Here is a 13,394-nt window from a genome sequence, read left to right on the forward strand (position 1 = left end):
CTGATGTTCATAGGATGGAGCGTGTGGGGCTGAGGGTTACTCCTGCTGAGCAGTTAGAGAGCAGACGCAACCAATAATACTCCTGCAAGGCCGGGGAATGGCAGCAGGAGTCAAAGGGAGCTGGGCTTGGAGAATGCCCATGGAATGCCATGGGATTGGTGGCAGGGACACGGGACAGGATCAAAGGGTTGTCTGCGCCTCCTGGTTGACGTTTCCTCACACTGCGAGATCCAAATTGGGTAAGCCAGGGAGACATCAGATTTTGGAGGGCTCGTGAATTTTAAACAACAACAACAACATTTATTTATATAGCACATTTTCATACAAAAAGTAGCTCAACGCTGGATTTTAACTTTGTTTTTAATTGAGTATTTATTGAATAACTTTTAACCTTCATCATCAATTTGATTTTATTGGATTATTTTTTTTATTTATTGGGGACAATGTTATGCACTGCACTTTGGACACTGTTTTTTGATTGGTTTTAAATAAAAGCATTGTCACTTTTGCACCTACCCCTTGGCTGGATGTCTGTGTCCTCACTTGCCTGGCTCATCTCTGCAAATGACTATCAATGGTGCCAGGTTGGAAAAGCTCCCAAAAGCAATGGGGGAGCATGGAGCTGACCTGGACCATCACAGAGTGGTAAGTCGTACAACAAAAAGTGTACTTCTAACCAGAGCCAAGAAACACAAGACAGAAATAAAATGTCATAACCAACAGACTCAAAAACTAATAATAGGAAACGAGACAAAGATTTTTCTTTCTGGACTTCAGTCTTGGATGATTTTGGTACTCATGGTTCTGGCTTTTTAAATGTTGTGCTAGTGACATCATGATCCATGACTTCAAGAACGAGAACCGTCCTCTCAGCAACATGGCCTTGCATCATAATAACAAGTCTCCAACATGGCAGCGTCACAGAGAAAACAAGATGGTGCTGTGGAAGAATATGCATCATTTTAAACAACATTAAAACACAATAAAGAAAAAGATTACTAGAATTGCTAGATTCCTTCACCTCAGAAACCCCCTAAATGCCATATTACGACAGTGAGTATTGTTCTGATTTCTGGATATTTTTGCTTCTGCTTTTGAGATTGCTGATTACAGGATAATGGAATAGACTTGTTTGCATTAGGTTGCATTTTTGCCTTATTTTTCCATTTTCCTTTGTTTTGCCATAGTTTGTGCTTCTTTTTGTTCATATAAATACATTCTTTATTTATAAAGACTCTGTGGTTGCCTTTGTGATCTCAAGCCAGAACTTAACAGTCATCCTCTCCCTTTGGTATGTCGACATTTAAAACTATTTTTGAACCATTTAAGCAAGAACCCCTTTTGTGTCTATGCAGACCTTGAAGTCTGCCTGTTGAATTTGGGGTCAGGTTACCTGGAGTGAGGCCTGCTTCTGAGGCTGACCAGTGAGCTCCTGATCAGGTGTTTGGGTATTTTTGAGACCTATTACCCCCTTCTGACTATTTTGTGCTGCAGCTTCACTACAGATATAGCTTTTAAGGCAAAGGGCCTAGAACATGGTGTGGTAGTGACAATATTATCATATTTAAAGGAAATTGTTATACCTGATAAACTATTAAATAATGCACAGTTAATTGAATTTATGTAATGCTTATCATTATTTTAAATTATTCTAAAGCATTATAGGAAAATTTGTTCATTTGACACAAACCTAATGAAGCACTAGGGGTGGGGCAGGTAGCTCTGATATTAGTTAACAAAGTGTAGATTATGAAGATAAGTCACCAAGTTTGTTTTTTTAATACACTGAGTAGGTTCCTTGTCCTTGCCTGTGGTAGCTGCCATGCATGGGCATTTGGGGGTTCCCTGACAAGCTCAGCTATGGTAAGCACTACTAATCTGGGACCAGAGGGGATGCTGTTGCTCCTTTTTCAAATGCCCCTAGATGATGCCCAGTAAGGGCATTACCACCATGATGTCTAGAACAAGCCCCACCCTTCTGGTCATTCAGTCATATAAAGCGACAACCAAAGTCTCTTAAGAGCTACAAAACCAAGAGAGAAAAAAGAGCCAATAGCATAACTGGTTCATTTTGTGTCAGTGACTTTTCATTACATCATCAATTAATGGAGCGCCTAAAAAAACTGCAATTCTGCACAGTCACATGCGTTTTTTCCAATTAGCGTGAGTAGTATTAAGGCAGGGTGCTTCTGTCAAAATGTCAATCAAAATTGATTGATGACTTGATCGCTTCTTTGACGAAAACATATCTCTCCGAGAGGAGATCCTCCGGCTGAGGAAACAAATTGAGACCCTTACAATGAAGCAGCAGTTTGGCATTCATAATTTTACTGGCTCAGACAGAGACATTTACTTTTTTACAAGGCAGGACGTCCAGTCGACTCATGTTATTATGTATTGCAGCATTGGCATCGAGTGCCACAATGGATGGATTCTCTACTCTTTACGTGGCTCTTTGTGGTGGCTCACCATCTTTGAAAGGATTGCTTGCCTTATGCTGCACTAGTAGTATTAAGGCAGGGTGCTTCTGTCAAACTGTCAATCAAAAATGATTGATGACTTGATCGCCCCTCCCTCTTTCCTCTGATTAAAGGTGCCGAATGTTTATTTTTCCTTCTCAGAAAGAAACATCAACCACTGAATAGAAGCATTAGAATAAGCTTTGTGGATGCTTTTGTAATTATCACTCGGAATTATTCAAATTGATTTATTAGGCATGCAATTTTGTCTGTACATGGACAGACAGAGAGAAGCTAGGGTCATACACTGAAAAGGATCAATATTACCGATCCTGAGCACTTACTCTCCAAATTTCATGCAAGCTGTCCTCAAAATAACAACGTCGTTTCTACAATAGTAGGCCATTTCTTGTCTAAAGTTGAAGGTTTCGTGTTTAATCGATTTGTACCAAGACAGAAATTCCTCTCTTTCCTTGCTCATCATGTGTTGAATTCCGTAATATTTAGGATCTGGGTATGGACCGATGTAATTTTGATTTTCAGTGGTGTTAAAGAAATGGGGAAAATACCCTTTTTCAGCCTGGGACCCCATGGCTTTGGGCATACTGCTCAATTTCATACTGTAGGTAAGAAATTCAATGAGTCGATGAATCTCAAGTCATAATCTTCTTCTATAAAACACATTAGTTTACATCCCTGAGTTGTAACAAATGGGGTTTGACCGTTCTCGACGAGATATTTCATTAAGAAATAGTCATCATACCCCTTAGAATTGTGAGCTATGAACGTGTAATCTTATTATTTCGGGCGCCGATATCTGAACTTTGCTACACAGTCCTCACCGTCCCGACTCCACGATTTACTGTTCCAATGCATGCAGTGGATTTAATTTGGGATGTGGGTCCCGACATCTTGACGGCACTCAAAATCGTAGAACATGTGCTTTTCGTGGACTGGTCTTTGTGGTAAGCTTTAAATAAAACACTGATGATTTTCATCTGACTCTTTCATTTCAACTCTATAAACGCAACAGTGTCTGGGATGACACTTGCGCGGTTTTGACTCAGCTTTCACACTGTATCTCTGGTAACATAGAGCGCAGACTTTAAGGACGTCACAGATGCTTTCAGATTGACGTGTCTTTTCTTTAAATTTACGCGTTTTGTGAAGTTCGAAGCAAAACATTGATTGGCAAAAACGATTGCAATTGTGACATTGAAAGCCTCACCGGCAACCCATCAGCAGTCTGTAGATAAACAGACGTCACAGTGATGTTTGTAGAGGTGTCATGACGGGGTAGAATATCCCGAGTAGCAGAAATCGCAGATATAGTCAAATCCCAGAAATCCTTTCAGATTCAAAATACCGTAATAATGCTCATTGTGCAAAAACAGGAACACCTTCTTTGGTTTTCTGGCATGGGACGCTTCAAATTTTAATAGAGCGCTAGTGTTCGGTTCCCGGTACCAGATACTAATTTTAACACCCATTAGCAACGCTACTTTCTGGTCGGTGATAATCCAGCCCTGATGTGCAATTGACGGGCTCTTGTTCACACAATTTCTGATTGTTTCTGTACCTATCGTTTAATACAGCCAGCAAGCCCCTGGCAAAACAGCACTGATCATCCAGGTTGATGGAGATGCATAGGTGCTTCTGTTTCTTTTGCATGATTATGTCATTGAAAATGGTACATGCTTTATGCCTAGGCCCCCCACCACCAGATGGGGCCCTCACAACCTGAATGATTTGCATCAGACTCGAATCGGCTAAAACAGTAGCGTGACTCTGGAGAAGTAATTCAATTTGGTTAAAAAAGTCCTCAACAGAAAGTGTACCAGCAGTGGTTAGGGAAAAAATACTTGGATTGAGAGAATCGGCATGTAATTCTAGCTGGACTAGATCCTTAGGGTTCAAAGTGCTCACAAAACTGTTTAATATTTGCTGAAGGGTCTCATGTATATGATTAAAAACTTCGGCAAATAAATGAAGTTTGTAGGCCTCTCGAAAATTGAAACGGTGTCTAATCTCGATATTGTTAAATTTTGGATGCTCAGTTATATACAAATTATTTAATCTAGAGGTAGAGGGCTACAGGGAGCTTACTGACGGCTCTGGAGATGAAGGATTCGCCATATGCAAGGTAGATGGCTGTGGAGAGTTAGTGTCGACACTCAAGTTTGCCCTGAACGGACTAGTCACTCCGGCTCCGGTCTGAGGATGTAAGGCTGAATTATCTACCGCTGTTAAGTCATCAACAGGTGAGTGTTGAAGACAGGCCTCACTTGTACCTGAGGTAGAAGGTTGTATTACTGGGCCGTTCAACGTAGTCAAGTCGTCGGCAGGTAAGTGTTGAAGTGGGGATCTACTTGTACCGGAGATAGAAGGTTGTGGGGATTTTACAATCGTGTCTAGGGCATTAGGCTGTTGTGAAGGGCCTAGATCTGAAGATGTTCTGGCTTCAGAATAGGCCTTCCTCAATAGCCCCAGCAGAGCGTTCAAGATGGCTATTTCATCAGAATTTAGAACCTGGATCAAATTATTAATGATGTCAAAATTGTTGACTGGTTGTGCAACTGGGGATGGTGCTTGAAAAATTTGAGGAGTTCTCGTCAATGTGGGAATTTCAGGGGGTGTTATAGGATATTCAAGGTTATCAAACATCTCTTTTAATAGTCTCAGGTTTTCACTGGACGGTCTTTTCCTACCTTTAGCCCCTCTAGGCTGTTCACGGTCGCTGTCGCTGCCGGTACCGCTGCTGCCGCTATACCTGTTTTCAGGCATGACCTAAATTTAATCAAAGGTTGCTGTTATGAAGACAGAATATAACAATTTGCAGTCAATGTTAATATAATGAAAAAGGAATATAAAACCTATCCTTTAATCTTGGGTCAGAACCATGTAAAAAGCATACATATATATCATATATAATCTCAATTCAGGTGTGGAAGTGTACATAGGAGATTCTGATTCTACAATTCGAACCAGTAACTGGTGAAGGTCCGCAGCCACCTGCACCCGCTCCAGTCTTTCTTGGCGGCTCTGCTCGTTGTACTGACGAAAGGAATATCGAGGTGAATGATGAATTCTTCATCGAGGGTTGTAGTCGGAGTGAGGCATTGATGGCAAAGGGGATTGCAGGAGAGATGAACGGCGGGTGCAATCAGAGGGCGTTGGTGATAGCAGAGGAGAATGCAGGAGACTTGAACGAAGGCTGAACTCAGATGGTAGAGGAGAATGCTGAAAGTTGCTCTGCTCTCAAAGGGTGGCGGTTATTGCGCGGTCTGTAGGTTCTGCCAGTTTTGGTAGATTGATAAGATTTTCTGAACCATCCAGCACTTGCGTTAAAACACCCTGTGGACTGGGATCTGGAAATAAAGTTTGGCCTTCTCAGTTAAAGACACCTTTTCACAAAATCTGGCGTTATGTATACAACCTATGTTTGTTCGACAAACTGAAACCTAAAATGACACTTACTGCAATTGGATAGATCAGGGGAAGCCCTTTGAGAAGCTATTTCAGATTGTAAAGGGTTGTGATCTAGAAAACAAAATGGATGCGCTCTTTCAAACAACAATGATCTGATATTAGTTTCAAAGGTAACCCTCTCACCACCGTGAGTCTTATAGCAGCTCTGGCTGGATGTCGCTGCAATAGTACATACGCAAATAAATGTGTTGCAACATCTATTTATATGATAGATAGATATATAGATTTTCGTTTTTAAAACAACCTTTATTAATGTGTCACAACAAATTTTTCCATTATACAACCATCCATATACACAAATAACCACACACTCCGTTCATGCACTTAATTATTCCCCTGCACATTTTAATCCTCGTCACCCCATTTCATGACCAGTTCAGATGGATAGATAGAAGCATGTAAATATAAAAATTCTATTTTTATGATAGATAGATAGATAGATAGATAGATAGATAGATAGATAGATAGATAGATAGATAGATAGATAGATAGATAGATAGATAGATAGATAGATAGATAGATAGACTCTTGCACATTATCTGCTATTTGTAACTATCCAAAATACTTTACACAGGCGTTCGCTTACGCTTTGCATACAAAGTACTCTTTAACAAAATGTACGTGCAATCCCTACACCAAGATAGATAAAAACTTTTTAAAATCTAAAGACGTAAATAAAAACAGACAGCCTGGTCGAGACAAAAGCTAATTGATTGAAATGCCCATTACGGTAACAGAAAAAACTAATATTGCTTGCTTCAGTAATATGAACATTGTATTTGTACATTAATCATCATACACATAGATAGATAGATAGATAGATAGATAGATAGATAGATAGATAGATAGATAGATAGATAGATAGATAGATAGATAGATAGATAGATAGAAGTAAATATAAAATGCTACAACTTATATTACACACACACGAGTACGCTCACATGCCTACACACAGAGAGATGGTACTGAGCATAATAATTAACGGTAACCTATGATCAACGTCATTTTGGATTTTAAATCCCCAGCCCCTCTCGTTTTAAACAGGTATAATTTTTTTAAAAGGGACTTACTGGTTTCCGCGTAATAGATCGGAGAATCAACTTGGAAATATTGATCTAACAATAAAATCTAAGGATTCAGCAATATGTTTTTTAAAGCATACTTGTTTGACGCGTATAATAATCAATACTATGCCGTAACGTGATCTTGACTGCCGGGACTCTCGGGAGAATAGACTGTATTAACAATAATTATATTTCATTTAGTCCTATCCATAAAAAATAAATAAATAGAAAACATTATCCTAATAAGATATTGAAGACGCACTGTTTTGTCTTTCGGTGAGATTTGGAGTCATCTTTCAGTATTAACGGCAAGCTGTGCAATGGACCAGTCTGAACGCTTATTTATATATACCGAAAAGAGATGGATTTTTTGAAAGCATACTTTATAATAAGGAGAATGATTTCTTTTAGCAAATGTGTGCCCTTTGACCTGTTTTAAGACCGCGTTACATTTACAACAGGAAGATATGAACTTATGTTAAAGACCAGTATGTTTGAACCTGTTCTTGTGTCATATCCAATTATGCGTATCAGCAAAAGAAAAGCTAATCTTACATTTAGTATTTCACATAATGTTTGAGCAGGTGTGCGCTCCGTTTTAAGATTGCTTAACATAATATCTTTCCCATGCAACACAAAAAGTATTTTAAGTCTTCTTGTCTCTGAATAAAAAAGCAATATAAGGCTAATTCTGCAAGAATAAACCATTTGGAAAATGTCCTATAAATGTTAGGTATAAAGAGTGGTATTATTTAAAATGTGGTGTATTTGATAGAAAAGGGTTTACTTTACATAGATAGATAGATTTTTTATACGTATCAAACATGATTTAAAGGTAATTGCTGTATACTATTAACCACTGTGTGATTTTTAAAAGGTTTATATCGAACTAGTTATCTTGTGCTTTACATGCAATACCTAAAATCCTTTACCTTCAAAAGTTAAAAACCAGAAAACGAGCGTCTGTTTTCTCAGCGAAGTAGGGGTCGGCCGGGGGCTCAGCAGCACACAGCCAGGTGCACACGCAGGGCCTGCCAGATTCAAGCAGCAGGAACATTGTTGCTCTCTCTCTCTCTATCTCTACACACTGAGACATGAATGCACAGCGGCTGTCAGCGTGCCTTTCTGTGAGATGGCTTTCTGTGAGATGGGGAAGGCTGCTTCACTCAAACGGCAGCGTATAGAGAGCAATTTAAAGCAGTTTAGATAGAACAGGCATTCCTTTTTTTTTTTTACAAATTATAAAGCAAAGGTTAGATAGATAGATATTTTAATCTTGTGATAATATTAAAATAATGCAGGGACATGCTTCAGCACCATTGAGAGGATACACAGGAACGGCTATAAGGGAGACCTTGATGGCTGGGTATGAGCAGGAAAATGTCTGGATATGTCAATCAGGCCTAGGGTTCATGGCAAGGTCATTCTTTTGATATAAAGGACCTCAGGAGAAGGGGCAGGGAGGGGGATGCCAGCCAACAAACAGGTCTTGACAGACCAGGGGGCAAAGCAGAGGCAGCATCCATCAAACTGCTCTTGACACAAACCCTGAACCAATCTGGTGGGTGGGGTGAGATTAATGTGGGGTCTGGGTGGGATCAACACCCATCAAACTGCTCTTGACATAAGCCCTGACCAATCTGGTGGATGGGGTGGGATTAAGTTGGAGTCTGGGCAGGGTTAGGGAGGGGACAATTTTGAATTCACCAATCACAGGACAGGGGGCGGGAGCATCATTTAAACCCACCAATCACAGGACGGGGGTGTGAGAATCATTTCAATCCTCAAATCTCAGGACGGGGACAGGGTGCATCATTTAAATCCACCAATCAGAGGAAAGGAGGAGGGGCGATCTAGTCATCAATCATTTTTGATTGACAGTTTGACAGAAGCACCTTGCCCTAATACTACTAGCGCGGCATAAGGCAAGCAATCCTTTTAAAGATAGTGAGTCACCACAAAGAGCCACGTAAAGAGCAGAGAATCCACCCATTGTGGCACTCGACGCCAATGCTACAATACATAATAACATGAGTCGGTTGGACATCCTACCTTGTAAAAAAGTAAATGTCTCTGTCTGAGCCAGCAAAACAGTGAATGCCATACCCCTGCTTCATTGTAACAGTCTCAATTTGTTTCCTCAGCCGGAGGATCTCATCTTGGAGAGATATGTTTTCATCAAGTGCTACCAAATAATCCAACCATTCTCTGTTGCTTTCTCTTCTCCCAAATCCCCAGTCTTGAAAGTGGAACGGAGACATTGTTCCACTCTAACAACACAGGGACCACTCTCTTCTTACACTGTGTCAGACTGTGGCTCGCAAAAATCTTCTTTTTTAAAATGACGGCTACAAACTCGGGTATGGGGACTAACTGTAAAGTTCTGTCTCCAAATAGTGATGATCCGTTTAGATCGGGTTTCCATATCGGAGTGAAATTTATGAAAACTTGTTGTACTTACTGGAAGCTCAACATAAAGGTAAACGATAATGTTCAACTGTAGAGCTATCAGTACACTGAAACTTTAAACTTCTTTTTCTCTGACATTCTCACCACTAAGGAAAAATTACAACTGCAGTGCTGGCTGAGATTTTACCGGATGTATGTCACCATTACCATGTTCATGTAGCCTATTCTCCTCTAAAAGATGAAGGATGTCCAGGAGGCATGAATGTTTTGAAAGACCAGTTAAACTGTGCATACTGTATAAAGATAAACTGTCTGGCTGTTATAGAACATACTGTATGAGGACAAGCAGGCAGACAGACAGACAAAGAAAAAGTGCAGTTGATGGCCAGCTGTGCAGGCAAACAGTAAAGGGGCATCAGCAGATAGGGACGGGCCTATTTAGCAGCACAGGAAAGACGGGAACAAGGACTACAGCAACTCAGTTGGTGATTGGCTGGCGGTGTAGAAACAATAGAAAAGACATCTGTTGATTGGCTATGGACTGCAGACAAGACAAAGAAGAGAGAGTTTCTGGTGAATTTTATTTGAAAGTTCTTCTGTCGGACAGATGGACACATGATAGACAAAATCAATAACAGTCATGAAACTCAAAGCGTCACTGCCTCTTTGTACAAGCAACTTATCAGAAAGGCTACTAGTGTCTCATAGCACAATAAATAGTTTAACAAGAATTGGGTCACTGCTAAATGGAGAAGTGTGGCACCAGGGTGACTGGATAGACTCACAAAATCCCCTCAGATATCAAAAGCACAAACAGACTGCAGATAATGTGCTCAGAGACAGATGGCATACAGAACAAGACAAAGAGATGTTTGTTGTTGGTGGGTAAGGTCCAGAACTTCCTCTAATAAGAAACAGACAGAAGATTCCTCATTTCATTTTTTTGTGTTTTTGAAACGAAGCACCAGCACGCAAGTTATGCTTACAGCCTGGCTTTTGTAAAAAGACATCTGTGAAATCAGATGGGTGAATACATGTGCATGTGTGTGACAGTGATGCCTGGGTGTCTTGCTGATGATGTCAGAGATGGTTAAATTCTATGGGCACCATAACAATAAATAGAACCTAAACAAAAGCCTCAGGCAAAAATAAATATATAAAAAGGTGTAAGGTTTACATATAGCAGTGCAATAATTTCAACTGTGTGCCCTGCGGTGGGCTGGCACCCTGCCCGGGGTTTGTTTCTTCTGCCTTGTGCCCTGTGTTGGCTGGGCTTGGCTCCAGCAGACCCCCGTGACCCTGTAGTTAGGATATAGCGGGTTAGATAATGGATGGCTGGATAATTTCAACTGTATGCTTCTTGAATGCTGAATGTACTTTAAGTGCAGATGTTATTTTTGTGCTTGAGAAATCTTTTAGTCCACCTATTACTGCCCTGTCTAAGGTATGATTTCTCTAGAATCAAGCAAGTTTTCCATTATGCAGGATACAAAGACATTGCAGTACTTGTTTTTACTTCACTTGTTTCAAACAAATTGACTACTTTACTCCACCCAAAAATACTATTGTTTTAATATGTTCCTTAGCTCTTGTAGTTTGTAGTGAAGGCCAAGAAAAATTTTTAATCTGTTTTTATGGAGAGTGGTGGCTCTGAGGCTATCGGAAGGTTGCCAGTTCAAATCCCAGAAGTGATTCCACTCCATTTGGCCCTTTAGCCAGGCTCTTAACTTGCAATTGCTCCATCCTGGCTATGATGTTAACCTTCAAGCAATTCCTCTAACTTGCAGGGAAAACCACTTTGGAGTCGGTGGCGGATTGGCACTTCAGCCACTGTAAAAAAAACCTCACACTGTTGCATTCCACTTGAACTAGTGTGGTGCTGAGGTGTTACCCACTGCACAACTGGACTCTGGTCCTAGTTTGGGATCTTGAGGTGTGGTGGGTGCGGCAACATGCTGTATCAGTGCATGCTCTCAACCTGCCTCTCCCTCTCTATTCATGGAGAACAAACATAAAGTTTCTGATAGAACAAGGTAACCAGAAAATAGAACAGAATAACAAAAAGTTAATGAAAAAAAATCTCACATTACTCATTTTGTATAATCTACACATCAAGTCATCCAGTCGTATGCTCGCAACATGCAAAGTGCATGTATTTTTTGCTAAAATGTTAAACAAACAGCTCAGGAAAATGAAAGTAGTTCACAAACAGAAATCTGTGCTTTTGTATTAAAGACAGGAGTCTTGACCAATGAAAGCAGGGAGAGGGATAAATTATTAATTTATGAATGTGCTATAGAGCCCAGGTTTCACAATTCCTCTTACATTTAACTGCATGCATTCCCTAAAGGCATATGGAGTTTCTTTCCCTTTTTTCTTCTCATCCACTACATTTTTCCTGCAGCCTAACTCAGTATTCTATCTAAAGCAACTTACAAGCTCTTCCCTATTTATTTAGTTTGAATGCATAACCTTCCCTCAGTTATTCCTTTGTCGTGCAATAATATCTTTAAGAAAGCCTCTGTCCACCAAAAAAACACATATTTAGTTTACATTTGTACATTGATTATACCTCACCCCTTACAAATGCTATGGGACTGATTTCTGAGCCCTTTTAAATCACTGTTTCAGGGTCCTTTCTCTACATTTCCACCAATATCTTACTTCTGGTCTGTTGCCTATTGTTCAGTTTCCACAATGCACTCTTTGGACATTCCTCACTAACTAAATATTTTACCATTCCTGCACATCTCTGATGTTGCTATCATCTCTGTTCAACAAAGATTTTACTTTTTGGGCATCATCGTTGCAAACCTGGCAATGGTCTGATGATGGAAAGCAGCTGAACCCACCCTACACACACATACGCACACACACATCTTTTCTCTGTCCTCCTCTTCCAACTTACTTCTTCTTGAACTTTCTGTCATGTGCATTGGTATATCATTCAGTTCCAGTATCACTGAGTGGTCATTTGCTGTACAAAGTGTATAAGACTGGATGGTCACCAGTCAGTTACATTGGAGACACTTTTCCTTTCATTTATTTCCCTAAAATCATCTATTAATCTTGCTTTTTATTGATTAGATGACTGTGCTGGTGTCCTGTCTAGAGGATATGCTGGCATTTCCTTTCTCTTTCCCTTGAATGTTTTCCCACAGACCTTGGGTAGATTGTAAATTTTTTTAACCATCTTTTTATATATCCTTAAAATCAGTTTTAATTTCCATTTAATGTATTTGTTAAATTCAATAAAAATGTTTGATGTCTTGGAGGGTTAATTCTACATCTACATCTAAATCACTTTAAAGCTACTGGCCTACAGTGATGTTGCAACAGTTAATTTAAACCCCTTACGACATTTGGACTTAGGTTTTACTCAAAGCTGGTGTGGACTTTGGCGGAGCAAATTCCTCCTGTTTTTCTGAGTTCTTACTCGGTGGGCCCACAATTTCCCCCACAGACTGATGACATGTTGCTAGAAGGACTTACAGCTTGAAATTGGCGTGGTGGCTGTGAGTGCGCAATGCAGTAGACTGGCATCACATAAAGGGCTGGCATCTGCATTACATCTAAAGCAGCCTGGTTAGGCTCCAGCACTCGATGGCCCTGTAATGAAAAAACTGGGATCAGAAAACATACAGTATTTATGGTATGTGTAATGCATCCAGAAATGCATTAGATTGTGTCTTGTCTATCCTAGACTACTTTTTAAAATCATTCCCAGGGTTCTTTCTTTTATTATCTTAATATCTTAAAATTGCTGAAGATTATTTTAAGATTAAAGACTGTTAATGATTATATTTTCGGCAGATAGTATTTAGAATTCAGCTGCAATAGATATCTATTTGTTTTAATTCTTTAAGGCCGCTGTGGGGTGGGGTTTGTTTTATTTTGGATGTGCTCTGTCTCTTTCTATGTCAGAGGACCGGGACATCGCGAAGTGGGATCAAGCCTCAAGTGGGGAGGCAAA

At 40.0% G+C, this 13,394-nt stretch overlaps 2 protein-coding genes across 2 annotated transcripts in view; one reads left to right on the forward strand and one right to left on the reverse strand.

Moving 5' to 3' along the window:
• Positions 1-13,394, forward strand: part of atp5md (ATP synthase membrane subunit k) — a 550,207-nt gene that overhangs the window by 362,592 nt on the left and 174,221 nt on the right. The window lies entirely within an intron of this gene.
• LOC127526535 (uncharacterized) lies at positions 4,008-5,707 on the reverse strand. The gene is made up of 2 exons (XM_051922196.1): positions 4,835-5,707; positions 4,008-4,750 (listed from the first exon to the last, which is right to left on the reverse strand). Exons 1-2 carry the CDS (start codon positions 5,241-5,243, stop codon positions 4,551-4,553), a joined length of 609 nt encoding a protein of 202 aa, XP_051778156.1. The 5' UTR covers positions 5,244-5,707; the 3' UTR covers positions 4,008-4,550.

The sequence above is a fragment of the Erpetoichthys calabaricus genome, chromosome 2, assembly GCF_900747795.2.
Source record: "Erpetoichthys calabaricus chromosome 2, fErpCal1.3, whole genome shotgun sequence".
Classification (NCBI taxonomy): Eukaryota; Metazoa; Chordata; class Cladistia; order Polypteriformes; family Polypteridae; genus Erpetoichthys; species Erpetoichthys calabaricus.

Bases quoted from the DNA above. Each gene is read 5' to 3' on its own strand.
- LOC127526535 (XM_051922196.1), bottom strand. From the start codon at position 5,243: ATGCCTGAAAACAGGTATAGCGGCAGCAGCGGTACCGGCAGCGACAGC. The intron at 4,751-4,834 runs GTACAAGTAGAT...CTTCTACCTCAG, and splicing joins CCCACAACCTTCTATCTCCG to GTACAAGTGAGGCCTGTCTT.